The sequence below is a fragment of the Salvelinus namaycush genome, unplaced genomic scaffold, assembly GCF_016432855.1.
Source record: "Salvelinus namaycush isolate Seneca unplaced genomic scaffold, SaNama_1.0 Scaffold77, whole genome shotgun sequence".
In the NCBI taxonomy this organism is placed as follows: Eukaryota; Metazoa; Chordata; class Actinopteri; order Salmoniformes; family Salmonidae; genus Salvelinus; species Salvelinus namaycush.
In genome coordinates, this window is record NW_024061497.1 from 251,329 (window position 1) to 270,116 (window position 18,788).

The following is an 18,788-nucleotide window of genomic DNA, read 5'->3' on the forward strand; positions in this document are numbered from 1 at the left end:
CTGCAGGCTCTCCTTCACTGCAGCCGAGGTGAGTAAAACATTTAAACGTGTTAACCCTAGCAAGGCTGCAGGCCCAGACGGCATTCCCAGCCGCGTCCTCAGAGCATGCGCAGACCAGCTGGCTGGTGTGTTTACGGACATATTCAATCAACCCTTATCCCAGTCTGCTGTTCCCACATGCTTCAAGAGGGCCACCATTGTTCCTGTTCCCAAGAAAGCTAAGGTAACTGAGCTAAATGACTACCGCCCCGTAGCACTCACTTCCGTCATCATGAAGTGCTTTGAGAGACTAGTCAACGCCCATATCACCTCCACCCTACCTGACACCCTAGACCCACTCCAATTTGCTTACCAACCCAATAGGTCCACAGACGACGCAATCGCAACCACACTGCACACTGCCCTAACCCGTCTGGACAAGAGGAATACCTATGTGAGAATGCTGTTCATCGACTACAGCTCAGCATTTAACACCATAGTACCCTCCAAACTCGTCATCAAGCTCGAGACCCTGGGTCTCGACCCCGCCCTGTGCAACTGGGTCCTGGACTTCATGACGGGCCGCCCCCAGGTGGTGAGGGTAGGTAACAACATCTCCACCCCGCTGATCCTCAACACTGGGGCCACACAAGGGTGCGTTCTGAGCCCTCTCCTGTACTCCCTGTTCACCCACGACTGCGTGGCCATGCACGCCTCCAACTCAATCATCAAGTTTGCGGACGACACTACAGTGGTAGGCTTGATTACCAACAACGACGAGACGGCCTACAGGGAGGAGGTGAGGGCCCTTGGAGTGTGGTGTCAGGAAAATAACCTCACACTCAACGTCAACAAAACAAAGGAGATGATTGTGGACTTCAGGAAACAGCAGAGGGAGCACCCCCCAATCCACATCGACGGGACAGTAGTGGAGAGGGTAGTAAGTTTTAAGTTCCTCGGTGTACACATCACAGACAAACTGAATTGATCCACCCACACAGACAGCGTTGTGAAGAAGGCGCAGCAGCGCCTCTTCAACCTCAGGAGGCTGAAGAAATTCGGCTTGTCACCAAAAGCACTCACAAACTTCTACAGATGCACAATCGAGAGCATCCTGTCGGGCTGTATCACCGCCTGGTATGGCAACTGCTCCGCCCACAACCGTAAGGCTCTCCAGAGGGTAGTGAGGTCTGAACAACGCATCATCGGGGGCAAACTACCTGCCCTCCAGGACACCTACACCACCCGATGTCACAGGAAGGCCATAAAGATCATCAAGGACAACAACCACCCAAGCCACTGCCTGTTCACCCCGCTATCATCCAGAAGGCAAGGTCAGTACAGGTGCATCAAAGCAGGGACCGAGAAACTGAAAAACAGCTTCTATCTCAAGGCCATCAGACTGTTAAACAGCCACCACTAACATTTAGTGGCCGCTGCCAACATACTGACTCAACTCTAGCCACTTTAATAATGGGAAATGATGGAAATTTATGTAAAAATGTATCACTAGCCACTTTAAACAATGCCACTTAATATAATGTTTACATACCCTACATTACTCATCTCATATGTATATGTATATACTGTACTCTATATCATCTACTGCATCTTGCCATCTTTATGTAATACGTGTATCACTAGCCACTTTAAACTATGCCACTTTGTTTACATACCCTACATTACTCATCTCATATGTATATACTGTACTCGATATCATCTACTGCATCTTGCCTATGCCGTTCTGTACCATCACTCATTCATATATCTTTATGTACATATTCTTTATCCCATTACACTTGTGTGTATAAGGTAGTAGTTGTGGAATTGTTAGGTTAGATTACTTGTTGGTTATTACTGCATTGTCGGAACTAGAAGCACAAGCATTTCGCTACACTCGCATTAACATCTGCTAACCATGTGTATGTGACAAATAAAATTTGATTTGATTTGATATATGGTGTGTCTTATCTTTTCTCTCCACTGGCTATCTGGCTAACAGGCTACACTCTAGACAGTCTCTTCTGCTGATGTGTGTGTGTAGGGTAGTGGGTCTCTCTCTATCCTACTCTTTTCCTTTCTGCAGGGTTAATACCTGCCTGGCGCCCCAGCAAAATCTTTACCTTTACCCCTCTCTAACAATACCGCTACAAGATTTACCAACACTTGAAGTTTCATATGTCAAATGTTTCTACAAGATAATAACCACTAGCATCACATAATCACTAACCACCACACATGTTCAGACTCACCTCAGGTGTGAGATGTAGGGCAGACACTGAAGGAAACTCCTCACTTCACTCTCTTCATCTGACCAGCCCTTCAGCTCTACTGGTTTCTTCTCTGGTTGGAGTTTCAGCACTTCTAGGAGGAGGGAGGCCTTTCTCTCTGAGAGGTCTATGGACCAGACTGCAGGAGCTGACTGGTAAACTGGCTGTAATGCTGGAAGGAAACTCCTGCCTGTTTGAGTCTCATAGTCCTTCACATGTGAGTACAGATCCAACAGGAAATGACTCTCTCTAAATGGATCATCACCATCATCATCATCATCATATATGTATCTGCACATGGAGGATAATGTCTTTAAGATATTCTCTCCTGTCTCTGTATCAAACTCAGCTGCAGCAACACTGAGTTTAGACAGAACAAGCCAGGTCTCTTTACCATAACAAACAAACAACCTGAAAGAGAAGGCAGACAACATTGTTAACCTGTTTTGGCTGCAGGGGCAGTATTGAGTAGCTCTGATAAAAGGTGCCCATTTCAAACGGCCTCGTACTCAATTCTTGCTCGTACAATATGCATATTATTATTACTATTGGATAGAAAACACTCTCTAGTTTCTAAAACCGTTTGAATTATATCTGTGAGTAAAACAGAACTCATTTGGCACAAACTTCCTGACCAGGAAGTGGAAAGTCTGAAATCGAGGCTCTCTTCTAGGTCCTGCCTATAAATGGGCATGATACCTATTAGTATACATGCTAGTCATACACCTTCCCCTGGTTGTCAAGAGGCAGTGAGAGAAGAAATGGGGTGTTTATCTTGGTCTGAGATGGAATACGTCCTCTTGGAATGACGTGTCACCCATTTCCTGTTTTCAGGAAGGCGCGAGGAGGAACCTGGGATTGCCTTTTGAAAAGCTGTCGTTATAGGCGACTACTATCTCCGGCTTTGATTTTATTTGATACATGTGACAATATGATCGTAAAGTATGTTTTTTCAATATAGTTTTATTCGATTTTTGAAATTTATTCGGGACGTTAGGCGTGTTGCGTTATGTGCCTTTGTTCAGAAAGGAGAGCTTCGTGCCACTTGGCTAGTGCACTTGCTAATTCAAGAGTGAAAAGGACGTTCTAAATCCAAACAACGACTGTTCTGGACAAAGGACACCTTGTACAACATTCTGATGGAAGATTAGCAAAAGTAGGAAACATTTTATGATGTTATTTCATATATCTGTCGAACTGTGTACTATTAGTTTTGCGCCCAGGTTTTGGGCACTCGGTCGACATAACGTAAGCCTTATGTGGTAATGAAGTTATTTTTAGAATTCTAACACGGCGATTGCATTAAGAACTAGTGGATCTATCATTTCCTATACAACATGTATTTTTTAGTTATGTTTATGAATAGCTATTTGGTCAGAATATGTGTGTCAGAAAAAGTGTCAGAAAAAAATCCGGACGTTGTGGGAAAAAGTAGCTACATTAGCACAATGTATAACCACTGATTTCAGCTCTAAATATGCACATTTTCGAACAAAACATAAGTGTATGTATAACCTGATGTTATAGGACTGTCATCTGATGAAGAATATCAAGGTTAGTCAAAAATTATATATCTTTTACTGGTTTGTTACGATCGCTAACTTTTGCTACTGGGAAATGGCTTGTGTTTCTGGCTATTGTGGTAAGCTAATATAACGCTATATTGTGTTTTCGCTGTAAAACACTTAATAAATCGGAAATATTGGCTGGAATCACAAGATGCCTGTCTTTCATTTGCTGTACACTATGTATTTTTCAGAAATGTTTTATGATGAGTATTTAGGTATTTGGCGTTGGTGTCTGTAATTATTCTGTCTGCTTTCGGTGCAATTTCTCATTGTAGCTGCAATGTAAACTATGATTTATACCTGAAATATGCACATTTTTCGAACAAAACATAGATTTATTGAATAACATGTTATAAGACTGTCATCTGATGAAGTTGTTTGTTGGTTAGTTTGGTTGGTTCTTGGTTAGTTAGGTTGGCTTTGTGCATGCTACCTGTGCTGTGAAAAATGTCTGTCCTTTTTTGTATTTGGTGGTGAGCTAACATAAATATACGTGGTGTTTTCGCTGTAAAACATTTAAAAAATCAGACATGTTGGCTGGATTCACAAGATGTGTACCTTTCATATGCTGTATTGGACTTGTTAATGTGTGAAAGTTAAATATTTAAAAAATATATATTTTGAATTTCGCGCCCTGCACTTGAGCTGGCTGTTGTCATAAGTGTACCGACACCGGGCTGCAGCCATAAGAAGTTAATACATGTTATCCTGGATTCTCTGGTCAAGTAATGCAGAGGAATCACCATCAGACACATAATAATGTTTACATGGCAGAATGGTAAAAACATACTAATGGAGGGATATGGATAAACAGATGTTTTATAAACCAGATAAATAACTGGTACAACGTGACACATCTCTGAAAAAACACTCACCTCAGCTGTGAGATGTAGGACAGACACTGAAGGAAACTCCTCACTTCACTCTCTTCATCTGAACAGCCCTTCAGCTCTACTGGTTTCTTCTCTGGTTGGAGTTTCAGCACTTCTAGGAGGAGGGAGGCCTTTCTCTCTGAGAGGTCTATGGACCAGACTGCAGGAGCTGACTGGTAAACTGGCTGTAATGCTGGAAGGAAACTCCTGCCTGTTTGAGTCTCATAGTCCTTCACATGTGAGCACAGATCCAGCAGGAAATCACATTTCTGATTGTGATATACTTTAGACAGTGACAACACTTTCTCTACAGTTGTTTGTATGGTTCCTCTCTCATGGAGAGCTGCTTGAAGACACAGATTCAGTAGGAATGTCTTCTCTCTCTTTCTCCTCTCTATAATATCCTTCAGTGGAGGAAACCTGAACAAACAGTTTAAAACACAGATGATATACAGGTGAGTGATGAGGACTGATATGAGTAACAGGGTTGGGGAACTGAAAACTAATAGCACCATATGACTCCATCTTTTAAAACAATACAACTATCAATTTGAATTTTGTTCAATTTCAATTCCTATTGAATTAGAGTTTCTACAGCATCTCCATATGTGCATGTATTAAAAAGATAAAGACAGTGTAAAACATAAATACTATCTACACCAGTTCAATGACATGTGGACTCTTGTTGGATAAACTCACTCACCTCAGCTGTGAGATGTAGGGCAGACACTGAAGGAAACTCCTCACTTCACTCTCTTCATCTGACCAGCCCTTCAGCTCTACTGGTTTCTTCTCTGGTTGGAGTTTCAGCACTTCTAGGAGGAGGGAGGCCTTTCTCTCTGAGAGGTCTATGGACCAGACTGCAGGAGCTGACTGGTAAACTGGCTGTAATGCTGGAAGGACACTCCTGCCTGTTTGAGTCTCATAGTCCTTCACATGTGAGTACAGATCCAGCAGGAAATCACATTTCTGGTTGTGATATACTTTAGACAGTGACAACACTTTCTCTACAGTTGTTTGTATGGTTCCTCTTTCATGGAGAGCTGCTTGAAGACACAGATTCAGTAGTAATGTCTTCTCTCTCGTTCTCCTCTCTTCAGGGGATCTTCTCTGATCCTGTGGTGGAGTAAAACTGCAAGAACAGTTTAACAACGAATATATTAATATGTGAGATATGATATGTATTTCTGAAGGTCACATTATGGTGTGTAAAATACAATGACTATCTTTCTAAACTCATCATCCACTTCAATTGTTCCTTATAATCCTGACCACAAAGTAAGATTGCATCTTTTTAAACACTAAGTGTCTGTTTAGTATATTAATTTACTGCAGAAAGCTACAAACTTCCTCTCTAAAGGGAAATACAGTGTCATGACGTTGGCCTGGGGGTAGGTTTATGACAGTCATAAATACCTCTTCCCCCCTTTACTCTCCCTACTCTACTGATGTGACGTTAGAAAACCCCTTTTGGTTAACATAGAGATTCTGGGAACATCAGAAGTTGGGGGGAAATTAACTATATTCTGGTAATCCGACCAAGTGAACATATGCGGTGATACTTAAGGTATATTATGTCAGTTCGGTTGTCATCTGGCACATTCTCATCAATGATAGAATGACAAACTCTACAGTGGAAAGTCTGCACATCAGAGGTATCGGATTCACATGGAATTGTTGTTTAATTCAAATGTTTGAATATTAAATTATTTGTGAAGAGATTAAATGTAATTTTAGCTTCCAAATGAGAGATTTGGGTTTTCATAAGTTTGGGCCTCTGCTCAACCAGTGGCCCGCCCCTGTGAAGAGACATGGGTTATAAACTTTTCAGACACACTCTCTCCCTCCACTATATAAGCCATTGACGAAAATGTAACCTTCTGTTCTGGGTACATTAGGATGACGGTCCGATGTCAGAATGTTTCAGGTAATAACTACAGAACGAAGCCAACATCAGCATGAGCTTTGGTTGCGAATGGTATGAACTTTGAACTCTTATTCACTACCGAAGTGATACGTCCTAGCCGTTGGGTTAGCAGCTGCATACATAAATTAGGATAGGACAGACAGAGTATCCCGTCTACCACACAACTATCCAATTGACCACCAGAGACATTCTTCAAAGGACAAAGGACCCGGTTGGGAAACACGGCCTTCCATCTAACACCAACCTACTGAAGCGCAGCTCAGAGTAAATATTTATTGCATTTTCCTTTTCCAAATGGGCGGTAATTTAGAATGCATAAGATATTGTATTTACGATAGCACAGCTTCGCCTCTGTTCCAGCTTCCCGCTCTTTCACTCAAACCCAGTACTTTTTCTTTTGTGTAACAAGCTGTCATATCCGTTCCGCCCGCCAGGGACGTTTTCCTTTATGACGTAATTTGTAATCAAGGTATGATTCTTTCCGTGTATACAGTGGGGCAAAAAAGTATTTAGTCAGCCACCAATTGTGCAAGTTCTCCCACTTAGAAAGATGAGAGAGGCCTGTAATTTTCATCATAGGTACACTTCAACTATGACAGACAAAATTAGAAAAAAAATCCAGAAAATCACATTGTAGGATTTTTTATGAATTTATTTACATATTATGGTGGAAAATAAGTAATTGGTCAATAACAAAAGTTTATCTCAATACTTTGTTATATACCCTTTGTTGGCAATGACAGAGGTCAAACGTTTTATGTAAGTCTTCACAAGGTTTTCACACACTGTTGCTGGTATTTTGGCCCATTCCTCCATGCAGATCTCATCTAGAGCAGTGATGTTTTGGGGCTGTTGCTGGGCAACACGGACTTTCAACTCCAAAGATTTTCTATGGGGTTGAGATCTGGAGACTGGCTAGGCCACTCCAGGACCTTGAAATGCTTCTTACGGAGCCACTCCTTCGTTGCCCGGGCGGTTTGTTTGGGATCATTGTCATGCTGAAAGACCCAGCCACGTTTCATCTTCAATGCCCTTGCTGATGGAAGGAGGTTTTCACTCAAAATCTCACGATACATGGCCCCATTCATTCTTTCCTTTACACGGATCAGTCGTCCTGGTCCCTTTGCAGAAAAACAGCCCCAAATCATGATGTTTCCACCCCCATGCTTCACAGTAGGTATGGTGTTCTTTGGATGCAACTCAGCATTCTTTGTCCTCCAAACACGACGAGTTGAGTTTTTACCAAAAAGTTATATTTTGGTTTCATCTGACCATATGACATTCTCCCAATCTTCTTCTGGATCATCCAAATGCTCTCTAGCAAACTTCAGACGGGCCTGGACATGTACTGGCTTAAGCAGGGGGACACGTCTGGCACTGCAGGATTTGAGTCCCTGGCGGCGTAGTGTGTTACTGATGGTAGGCTTTGTTACTTTGGTCCCAGCTCTCTGCAGGTCATTCACTAGGTCCCCCCGTGTGGTTCTGGGATTTTGCTCACCGTTCTTGTGATCATTTTGACCCCACGGGGTGAGATCTTGCGTGGAGCCCCAGATCGACGGAGATTATCAGTGGTCTTGTATGTCTTCCATTTCTTAATAATTGCTCCCACAGTTGATTTCTTCAAACCAAGCTGCTTACCTATTGCAGATTCAGTCTTCCCAGCCTGGTGCAGGTCTAAAATTTTGTTTCTGGTGTCCTTTGACAGCTCTTTGGTCTTGGCCATAGTGGAGTTTGGAGTGTGGCTGTTTGAGGTTGTGGACAGGTGTCTTTTATACTGATAACAAGTTCAAACAGGTGCCATTAATACAGGTAACGAGTGGAGGCCAGAGGAGCCTCTTAAAGAAGAAGTTACAGGTCCGTGAGAGCCAGAAATCTTGCTTGTTTGTAGGTGACCAAATACTTATTTTCCACCATAATTTGCAAATAAATTCATTAAAAATCCTACAATGTGATTTTCTGGATTTTTTTTTCTCATTTTGTCTGTCATAGTTGAAGTGTACCTATGATGAAAATTACAGGCCTCTCTCATCTTTTTAAGTGGGAGAACTTGCACAATTCGTGGCTGACTAAATACTTTTTTGCCCCACTGTATGTAATTCTGTTGGATTAGTTAGGTATTTGGTAAATAAATAATTAAACCCAATTTTGTATTGCTGATTCAACTTGTTAGCCAGGGTTCGTGAAGATAACCAAGAATTTACAACTTTCAGATGAGACTGAAATAAGGTGACGATTAATATTGACTGCTATTGATGTAAAATATTACTCGGTCTTTAAGAGTTTATTCGGGAAGATAACAGCTCTATAAATATTCTTTCGTGGTGCCCCTCCTCTCTAGTTAATTACATTTACATGATTAGTTCAATCAGGTAATATTAATTACGAAGAAAGTATTTTATAGAATAGCATGTCATAACACTTAATCCGGCATAGCAAAGACACGACAACAGGGACAGACAACTACAATCTCTGAACTGTACTGATCCAACTCACCTCAGCTGTGAGATGTAGGGCAGACACTGAAGGAAACTCCTCACTTCACTCTCTTCATCTGACCAGCCCTTCAGCTCTACTGGTTTCTTCTCTGGTTGGAGTTTCAGCACTTCTAGGAGGAGGGAGGCCTTTCTCTCTGAGAGGTCTATGGACCAGACTGCAGGAGCTGGCTGGTAAAGCGGGTTCAATGATGGAAGGACACTCCTGGCTGTTTGATTCCTATTGTACTTCACATGAGAGTACAGATCCAGCAGGATGTCATATCTCTCAGTTTGATACACAGAGAACATTGACAGCAGTGTGTTCACAGTTCTCTGGACTGTATCTCTGTGATCTAGTGCTGCTTGTAGACACAAATCTAGTAGGACTGCTTTCTCTTCTGTCTCCAGTCTTTCAGGGGATCCTCTCTGATGCTGTAGAGGGGTAAACCTGTGACCCATAAAACAAAAGAATGTCTATGTTCAGATAGAAGCAGGGAGAATGTGACTGCTGCCTCTTTTATAGACTGAATACTGTTGTCATGTGTGTCCATCTTGTTGTGTTGCTGTAATGTCTTGTTTGTCCGTCTTAGCCTTTTGATAGGTTGTCATTGGAAATAAGAACAATACGTTCTCAATTGACTTAAATAAATTAATAGTCACAAAGACATTGAGTAAATATACATTGGCTGTGAAAACACTCACCTGAGCTTGTTGATATTTGTTAGACACTTTAAAATGGTTTTGCTGAGAGCTTCACTGAGAACAGTTCTCTGACCCCAGTGTAGACAGAGACGAACCCTCTCTAGACTCTGTTTCATCACTTCTTCTGCTCTCTCAAACACTCGTCTTTCACCCTGGACTGGAAGGTGCAACTCATTTCCACAGAGACCAAGTAAGCTGGTGAAGTCCATCTCTGCCTCACTTCTCAGCAAAGTTGTCCAGAGTTGACACAGCATTGAGGGGTCAGATGAATCACCAGAGGATGGTCTTTAAATAATAGATTATAAATAAGATTATACTAATTATTTAAAAGTAGCATGACACAGAAGTGTTTATAACTAAGCATCTGCAGGGAAGAGAATATAAGATATATTTTTTTAAAGATGGGTTGCTTCATCCCCATTTCTCTTTCTTTGGCTGATTAATTGGAAATAAACTGGTGAATTAGAGAACACAAATATTACCCAAGATGTCTGACGTTCTTCAGAGAGCCCAGTATCAGCCTTACTCCTTGGTCTGACACAGTGCAGCTGTCCAGGTCCAAGCCAACATTTCTCTCTGCAGACTGACTGGTCACGTAAGAGACTGCACAGCACTGGTGAGGATCAAGATGTTCTCCACTCAGGTCTAGATGATAGTCCAGTTTGTCCAGGAGAAGCTGACAGGCATCAGTAGACTGATATTCATACAAGCACTGACACAAAAACAGAAGATCTATCTCAAACTCAGGAGCACCACCTTCTGCATGATCTTGGTTTGTTTGAGATGGAAGAAATGTGTTCACCACTTCCTTGAAGAACCATTCTGACGTCTTCTTGATCTGTTGATCTGGAACTAGACCGTTTACCAATCTAATATTCCTCTCATTCAGAAGGCCACACAGGAAAGGAATCAAGTGTTTTGTGTGTTTCCATTCTTCAGTCTGGCACTTCTGTAGAACCTCTCTGATTTTGTCTGGATTCTGTAAGAGCCAAAGGGCACCAAAGAACTCCTGCATTGTGTAGTGGAGAAATGCTGAGTAGGTGTCTGACGCTGTGGGTGCAACCTTAACCATAAGTGCCCCCAAGAATGCAAAATGGACACTGCTTTCTTCACAACTCAGTGTTGTCAAGTTCATGTTTTTTTCATTTGTCGCATCAAAAGCAATTTCTGCCAAAGACAATATTTTCTCTTTGTTTTCTTTGAGACACTTGTTGGTATCCTTACATCGTTTGGCACTGTGTTTTTGGATGCAGTGACGGAGGATGTTGCTATACATTTCAGTTATAGTGCATGTCTGTTTAGGAGCCTCTGAGGTAGGGAAATAAATGCAGGCAACCACCATCAGTGCGTACATTGGGACATGGCACAGACTGAACAACTCTAGGTTGTTTAACACACTGCTCAAGGAGTCAGGCTCAGCACTCAGCATCTGTGTTAAGTAAGTCCTGATGGATTCATCACTGAACCCTTTGACCTCCACTCTGAACCAGTCTGTGGGCCAGTCTGTCAGGAAGTCTTCAGATTGATCTGGTCTGCATGTGGTCACAATCTTTGCATCAGGGAGGAGTTTCTCCACAAGGTTCTTTACTACCGATAGATAGGAGAGGTCTGTGATTCCATCAAATATGATGACAACGTTTTCAGAGTTCTTCTTAATATCCTGTAACACTTCTTCTTTGCTTCCTTTTGGCTCACTGTACATGTTAAAGAGAAGGTCCTCCAGGCTCATGGGTTTTCTGTGTGAAATGTCTCTCACGTCAAAATAAAACAGGTAATCTAGTTCTCTGTGATCTTTCTCTGCCCAGAGGTTCAACATTTGATGGGCGACTGTTGTTTTTCCAATTCCAGGTTTTCCAACCAGGAGGATTTTTTTCTCATGTGTTTTTAGCAGCTCAGCCGGGGATGTTTCCTGTTTGGCCATGGGGATGAAGCTCTTTAGCTTTTTAGGGCGAACTTTCTTGCATCTTTTATTCTTCATTTTAATTTTAGAGTCAGATGAATCCACATGTGTATCTAACACAAGAGGGGTGTAAGAGAAAGTCCCCTCATTTCTACATCTCTCTGGTGGGAGACCACAGCTTTGTTTCCATGCACCCGCTGTGATCCTCCGTGCTTCTGTAATCCTCCGTGCTTCACATTTCAGCTGTGTCTGATATCTGTGACAGGGTTTTGAACCTAAATAAGGGTATTAAGGGAAGAGAGAGTAAATGCACTGTGCCAACAAATAAAAGCCAATCTAAAGGACGAGAGAAAATCAGGATAGAAAGCTACAAGGATACACTAGTAGATCTTCATAGATTGAAGGTGATCTTTTGGGGATAAATGGTCATCAAAAACAAGAAGGACCGAGGGGCAGTAAAAACAAAGTTAAAATGCGTTTATTATGATGGGCATGTTCAATAGAACAATATCTATAAAGACTCTGACACGTTTCAGCATAGCCTTCATCAAGGAGGACAATAACACAATCTCTATTGAACATGCCATCATAATAAAGGTTTTTTACTTCATGAAATGGACATTGGTCGTCCTTGTTTTTGATGAACAATCTAAAAAGGTACATTAACCCCCTTCAATGTGCACTTAAAATAGCTTCCCCAGCAGCATGGAACCAAATGAATAGTGCCAAAAGTACAAACGATGTTCACTGAGTCGCACAGTAAGCTAAATTAACCAGACCTAAAATAATATTTGAAAGACAAATTTCAACATGTCTGCTATTTTCAGCCCAGCCAATTGTATACTACAGTTGAAGTCAGAAGTTTACATACACTTAGGTTGGAGTCATTAAAACTCGTTTTTCAACCACTCCACAGATTTCTTGTTAACAAACTATATTTTTGGCAAGTCGGTTAGGACATCTACATTGTGCATGATGCAAGTCATGTTTCCTAAAATTGTTTACAGACAGATTATTTCACTTATAATTAATTGTATCACAATTCCAGTGGGTCAGATGTTTACATACACTAAGTTGACTGTGCCTTTAATAAACAGCTTGGAAATTTTCAGAATATGATGACATGGCTTTAGAAGCTTCTGATAGGCTAATTGACATCATTTGAGTCAATTGGAGGTGTACCTGTGAATGTATTTCAAGGCCTACCTTCAAACTCATTGCTTGATATCATGGGAAAATCAAAAGAAATCAGCCAAGACCTCAGAAAAGAAATTGTAGACCTCCACAAGTCTGCTTCATCCTTGGGAGCAATTTCCAAACGTCTGAAGGTACCACGTTCATCTGTACAAACAACAGTACGCAAGTATAAACACCATGGGACCACGCAGCCGTCATACCGCTCAGGAAGGAGACGCATTCTGTCTCCTAGAGATTAACAAACTTTGTCGCGGAAAAGTGCAAATCAATCCCAGAACAACAGCAAAGGACCTTGTGAAGATGCTGGAGGAAACAGGTACAAAAGTATCTATATCCACAGTAAAATGAGTCCTATATCGACGTAACCTGAAAGGCCGCTCAGCAAGGAAGAAGCCACTGCTCCAAAAACCGCCATAAAAAGCCAGACTACGGTTTGCAACTGCATATGGGGATAAAGATCAAACTTTTTGGAGAAATGTCCTCTGGTCTGATTAAACAAAAATAGAACTGTTTGACCATAATGACCATCGTTATGTTTGGAGGAAAAATAGGGAGGCTTGCAAGCCGAAGACACCATCCCAACCGTGAAGCACGGGGGTGGCAGCGTCATGTTATGGGGGTGCTTTGCTGCAGGAGGGACTGGTGCACATCACAAAATATATGGCTACCTGAGGAAGGACAATTATGTGGATATATTGAAGCAACATCTCAAGGCATCAGTCAGGAAGTTAAAGCTTGGTCGCAAAATGTCTTCCAAATTGACAATGACCCCAAGAATACTTCCAAAGTTGTGGTAATATGGCTTAAGGGCAACAAAGTCAAGGTATTGGAGTGGCCATCACAAAGCCCTGACCTCAATCCTATAGAACATTTGTGGGCAGAACTGAAAACCTCTGTGTGAGCAAGGAGGCCTATAAACCTGACTCAGTTACACCAGCTCTGTCAGGAGGAATGGGCCAAAATTCATCCAACGTATTGTGGGAAGGTTGTGGAAGGCTACCCGAAACATTTGACCCAAGTTAAACAATTTAAAGGCAATGCTACCAAATACTAATTCAGTGTATGTAAACTTTTGACCCACTGGGAACGTGATGAAAGAAATAAAAGCTGAAATAAATCATTCTCTCTACTATTATTCTGACATTTCACATTCTTAAAATAAAGTGGTGATCCTAACTGACCTAAGACAGGGAATTTTTACTAGGATTAAATGTCAGGAATTGTGAAAAACTCAGTTTAAATGTATTTGGCTAAGGTGTAAGTAAACTTCCGACTTCAACTGTATATAGTGTATACTAATAGGATACTATACAATCACTTACCAACAAGGTAGTCTGTCATCTCTGGGTCTTCCTCGAAGGGGAAGCAGCTGATCCATTGCTGTAAGTCAGCGTCGCCTAAGGTCCTCTTCCTTGTGATGTCGAGAATCATCAGTAACTCGTAGCATGCAGCCTCTCCTTTGGCTGAGACCCAGTCCAGTATTTTTCTGGTTTGGTCAAAACGGTCAACTTCAGCCTGAATTTTACTGACTTCCTCCTCGTGAAGAACCTTGCGCTGGAACAGGTTTTCCACAATGAGGGGCAGATTCTGGAGCCTTCCAACGAGACGTAACCTTCCATTTGTAATGTACTCTAAAGCAGATTGTCTTGTAGAAGCCATGTCTCAGGTTATTTCTGCAGCATCACTGGTATGTTTCAACAAGTAGGATCTCTGGAAGAAGACAGTACATAGTCAGTCAACAGTAGAACAGTCAAGTAATGATTAGGTTTATTTATTAAATGAAACGTTTTATCCCATGTAAATGAACATACACCAACTACATGTGACTGTATCTATGACAATGGAGTAAAACAAGAGTATATTATGGGTTCTGATGGGGTCAGATCAAAGATGGATGACAGTTGAACTGATTCAGTTAAGTTAACTGCACTATGGTTACCTGAACGTTGTTGGACATGATCTCTTCCATGCATATCAGTAACAGTACCTCTCCTTGAGTAGGATATTAAAATACTACTCATATCACACATATGATATACAGGGGGGAGAACAAGTATTTGAAACACTGACGATTTTGCAGGTTTTCCTACTTACAAAGCATGTAGAGGTCTGTACTTTTTATCATAGGTACTCTTCAACTGTGAGAGACGGAATCTAAAACAAAAATCCAGAAAATCACATTGTATGATTTTTAAGTAATTAATTAGCATTTTATTGCATGTGCTGTGCAGCCTTGATCTCCCTGGTGTGATGGCTTTCAGGTGACACACCACCCTCTCTAGAGTTGACTTGCAGCGCAGCCACCCATGGAACATCCTATTTTTTCTGCTTCCTCACTTGTCGTCTGAGGACTTCACACCTTTCCGGCCGCAGTTTGATACCGCGCTTCCTCATCCGGCTTCTTCTTCTCTGGTCTTCCACATCACTGAACGTCTTGGAATAACAGAGAACATCGTCCAGATATGCCCTCTAGAACTCCTTCCATACACCTCTGGAAAGCGGATGGGGCGTTGGTCAATCCAAATGGGATACGGATCCACTCATATAGCCCCCAGGGGGTGCTGAATGCGGTGGCTTGGCTTTCATCCACGAATCCTTGATGGTAAGCACTGCCTTGGGTGAGTTTCAAGAACCATGTGTATCCTCCAGCAGGTCTGATATCCGTGGAAACAGATGACGGTCAGGGATGGTCTCGCGATTCAGCTCTCTACATAACCGCAGGCTGCTGTCCTTCTTGCGCACTCAGACCACCGGGGATGAATATGGAGATGTGGATTTCTTGATCCATCATTGTTCCTCCCTCCGGCCAGGCTCTGATTCTACATTTCACCTCAGCTATTTGACCTATAGGAATGGTAAGTCCTTCCTTTCCAACTTTTACCAATCAGCTCAGTGACATTTCTTCATGGGCCACCACTTTAATGGCAGAGACCATGGTTTCAACAGCTTTTTTTATTTTACATGAATCACCTCCCTCAGCAGTGCACTGAGATTAACACCATCAGTCTGTTCACTGTTTTCTCTGATGAGTTCCTCTGTGACAGTGGTTACCATTCCATGTGTCTCTCTGTGAGGTCATAATGGCCTGATTACATTTACATTTAAGTCATTTAGCAGACGCTCTTATCCAGAGCGACTTACAAATTTGGAAAGTTCATACATATTCATCCTGGTCCCCCCGTGGGGAATGAACCCACAACCCTTGCGTTGCAAGCGCCATGCTCTACCAACTGAGCCACACGGGACCATGATTAGATAGATCAGTGGTTCCAAAACTTGTTATTAATCCTGTACCCCTTCAAACATTCAACCTCCAGCTGTACCCCCTCTAGCACCAGGGTCAGCGCACTCTCAAACTGTGTTTTTTTGCCATCATTGTAAGCCTGCCACACACACACACTATACGATACATTTACTAAAACATAAGAATTAATGTTTTTGTCACAACCTGGCTCGTGGGAAGTGACAAAGAGCTCTTATTGGACCAGGGCACAAATAATAATATAATAATAATCAATAATTTTGCTCTTTATTTAACCAACTTACATATAAAAAAAATTGGTGAATAACTCACCACAGGTTAATGAGAAGGGTGTGCTTGAAAGGATGCACATAACTCTACAATGTTGGGTTGTATTGGAGAGAATCTCAGTCTTAAATTATTTTCCACACACAGTCTGTGCCTGTATTTAGTTTTCATGCTAGTGAGGGCCGAGAATCCACTCTCACATAGGTACGTGGTTGTAAAGGGCATCAGTGTCTTAACAGCGCAATTTGCCAAGGCAGGATACTCTGAGCCAATGACGGACTGGCCATCTGGAGCATCAAGCGGCCCACCGGGTGTTCCCAGTGGGCCGCTTGACAATTGGGGCCGATGCAACGCAAAATATATAAATAACCCCAGCCTCCACATAAATAAAAACAACCAATGCTCTATGTCAGACTGGCCCAGGTGAGTGGGCTGCCGGCCCACTGCCACTGTGGTTGGGTATTACATCTGTCAGCCTCTCTCTCCCAGCCAATTACTTTGGGTCTAGTCCATTCTAACTTTACCTGGCCCCGCCCCTTTTCCATCTCTGTTAGGTGGTGACATTTGGATAAATAGTGAAGTGGAGCAGAGGAGAGAGAAGAGGTTGAAGTCCCTTGAGGCTGATGCAGCCAAATGTTTTAAAATAACAAATGATTCATTTGGCGCCGTTACCAGTCAATCATCTCAGCATAGGGAGCCTGAAGGCACTGGCAGCAGAGAGAAGAGAGAGCAGAGAGAACAGCGATACCAGTTCAACTGTTAGTCAAGGGTTTTGCAGCTGAAGCGGTAAGACAGAAGACAATAGGGATAAGATAAGCAATGTTTGGGTCTGGCTATTTAGTTATATCGGGTGCCTTTTGTTGAAACAAGCGCTCATCAATGTCACTTTTCGTGAACCGACCAATCACAGCCTGGATGGGTCGGGACATTAAAAAAAGGTTGACGTGATACAGCAACTTTAGAAACGTTGAACTCATCATTCTGCATGAATGGTTCTGATTACTGACAAGTTAGTACTTAGCATTACCTTCTTCTTAATAGGGGGGCGCTGTTTTCACTTTGGAAAAAATCGTGCCCAAATTAAACGGCCTCGTACTCTGTTCTAGATCATACAAAATGCATATTATTATTACTATTGGATAGAAAACACTCCAAAGTTTCTAAAACTGTTTGAATTATATCTGTGAGTAAAGCAGAACTCATTTGGCAGCAAACTTCCATACAGGAAGTGAAAAATCTGAAAACGAGGCTCTGTGTCAGGGCCTGCCTATTCAACTGGCTTTTATTGATGGATCTGTATGCACTTCATACGCCTTCCACTAGATGTCAACAGGCAGTAAAAGGTTGAATGTGGTGTCTAGCTTGATGTGAGGCCGAATAAGAGCTTTTGGAGTGGCAGGTCCGGTATTTTGTCAGTTTTCGACGGCGCGCAGGGGAACCTCACATTGTCTTCTGAAAAGCGTTCGGTATACACGGTGAATTGCTCCGGCTCTGAATTTATTTGATACATATGATAATAACATCATAAAGATGGATTTTCAACCGAGTTTGACCAGTTTAGTCGACGTTTATTGGGAATTTTGGAATTTTTCGTTCAATGCGCCAAGAGATGAAGGACACGTGAGCTCGACATGGCTAGACCAAAGTTGCTAATTCGACAGAAGAAATGGACATTCTAAAACCAAACAACGATTTATTCTGGAACTAGGACTCCTTGCACAACATTCTGATGGAAGATCAGCAAAAGTAGGAGAATATTTATGATGTTATTTCGTATTTTTGTGGTAAATGTTGGCTCTAACAAGGCGGAGAATATGTGAGCGCTGTCTCACAATACGGCATTATGTTGTACTAAAGTTATTTTTAAAAATCTAACACAGCGGTTGCATTAAGAACCAGTGTATCTTTAATTTGCTGTACAACAAGTATTTTTTAGTAAAGTTTATGATGAGTTCTTTGGTTAGATTAGGTGAGTGTCCAAAATATCTCCGGACATTCTGGTGAATTGTTGCTACGTATTCACAATGTATAACCACGATTTGCAGTTCTAAATATGCACATTTTCGAACAAAACATAAATGTATTGTATAACATGATGTTATAAGACTGTCATCTGATGAAGTTGTCCAAAGGTTAGTGATTAATTTTATATCTTTTGCTGGTTTTTGCGAAAGCTATGTTCGCGGTGAATAAATGTTTTTGTGTGTTTAGCTATTGTGGTAAGCTAATATAATTCTATATTGTGTTTTCACTGTAAATCACTTTAAAAAAATCGGAAATATTGGCTGGATTCACAAGATGTTTATCTTTCTGTACACAGTGTATTTTTCATAAATGTTTTATGATGAGTATTTATGTATTTCACGTTGC

General features: G+C 41.8%; 1 protein-coding gene across 1 annotated transcript in view; it reads right to left on the minus strand.

Moving 5' to 3' along the window:
- The window catches only part of LOC120042758, a 32,556-nt gene extending 17,698 nt beyond the window's left edge, over window positions 1-14,858 (minus strand). The window contains exons 1-8 of the mRNA XM_038987559.1: window positions 14,829-14,858; window positions 14,212-14,443; window positions 10,275-11,805; window positions 9,793-10,077; window positions 9,110-9,538; window positions 5,393-5,821; window positions 4,693-5,109; window positions 2,232-2,660 (exon numbers count right to left, since the gene is read on the minus strand). Of these exons, the coding sequence (XP_038843487.1) occupies window positions 2,232-2,660; window positions 4,693-5,109; window positions 5,393-5,821; window positions 9,110-9,538; window positions 9,793-10,077; window positions 10,275-11,805; window positions 14,212-14,443; window positions 14,829-14,858 (3,782 nt within the window). The remainder of the gene's footprint in view (window positions 1-2,231; window positions 2,661-4,692; window positions 5,110-5,392; window positions 5,822-9,109; window positions 9,539-9,792; window positions 10,078-10,274; window positions 11,806-14,211; window positions 14,444-14,828) is intronic.
- Window positions 14,859-18,788: the final 3,930 nt, after the last annotated feature.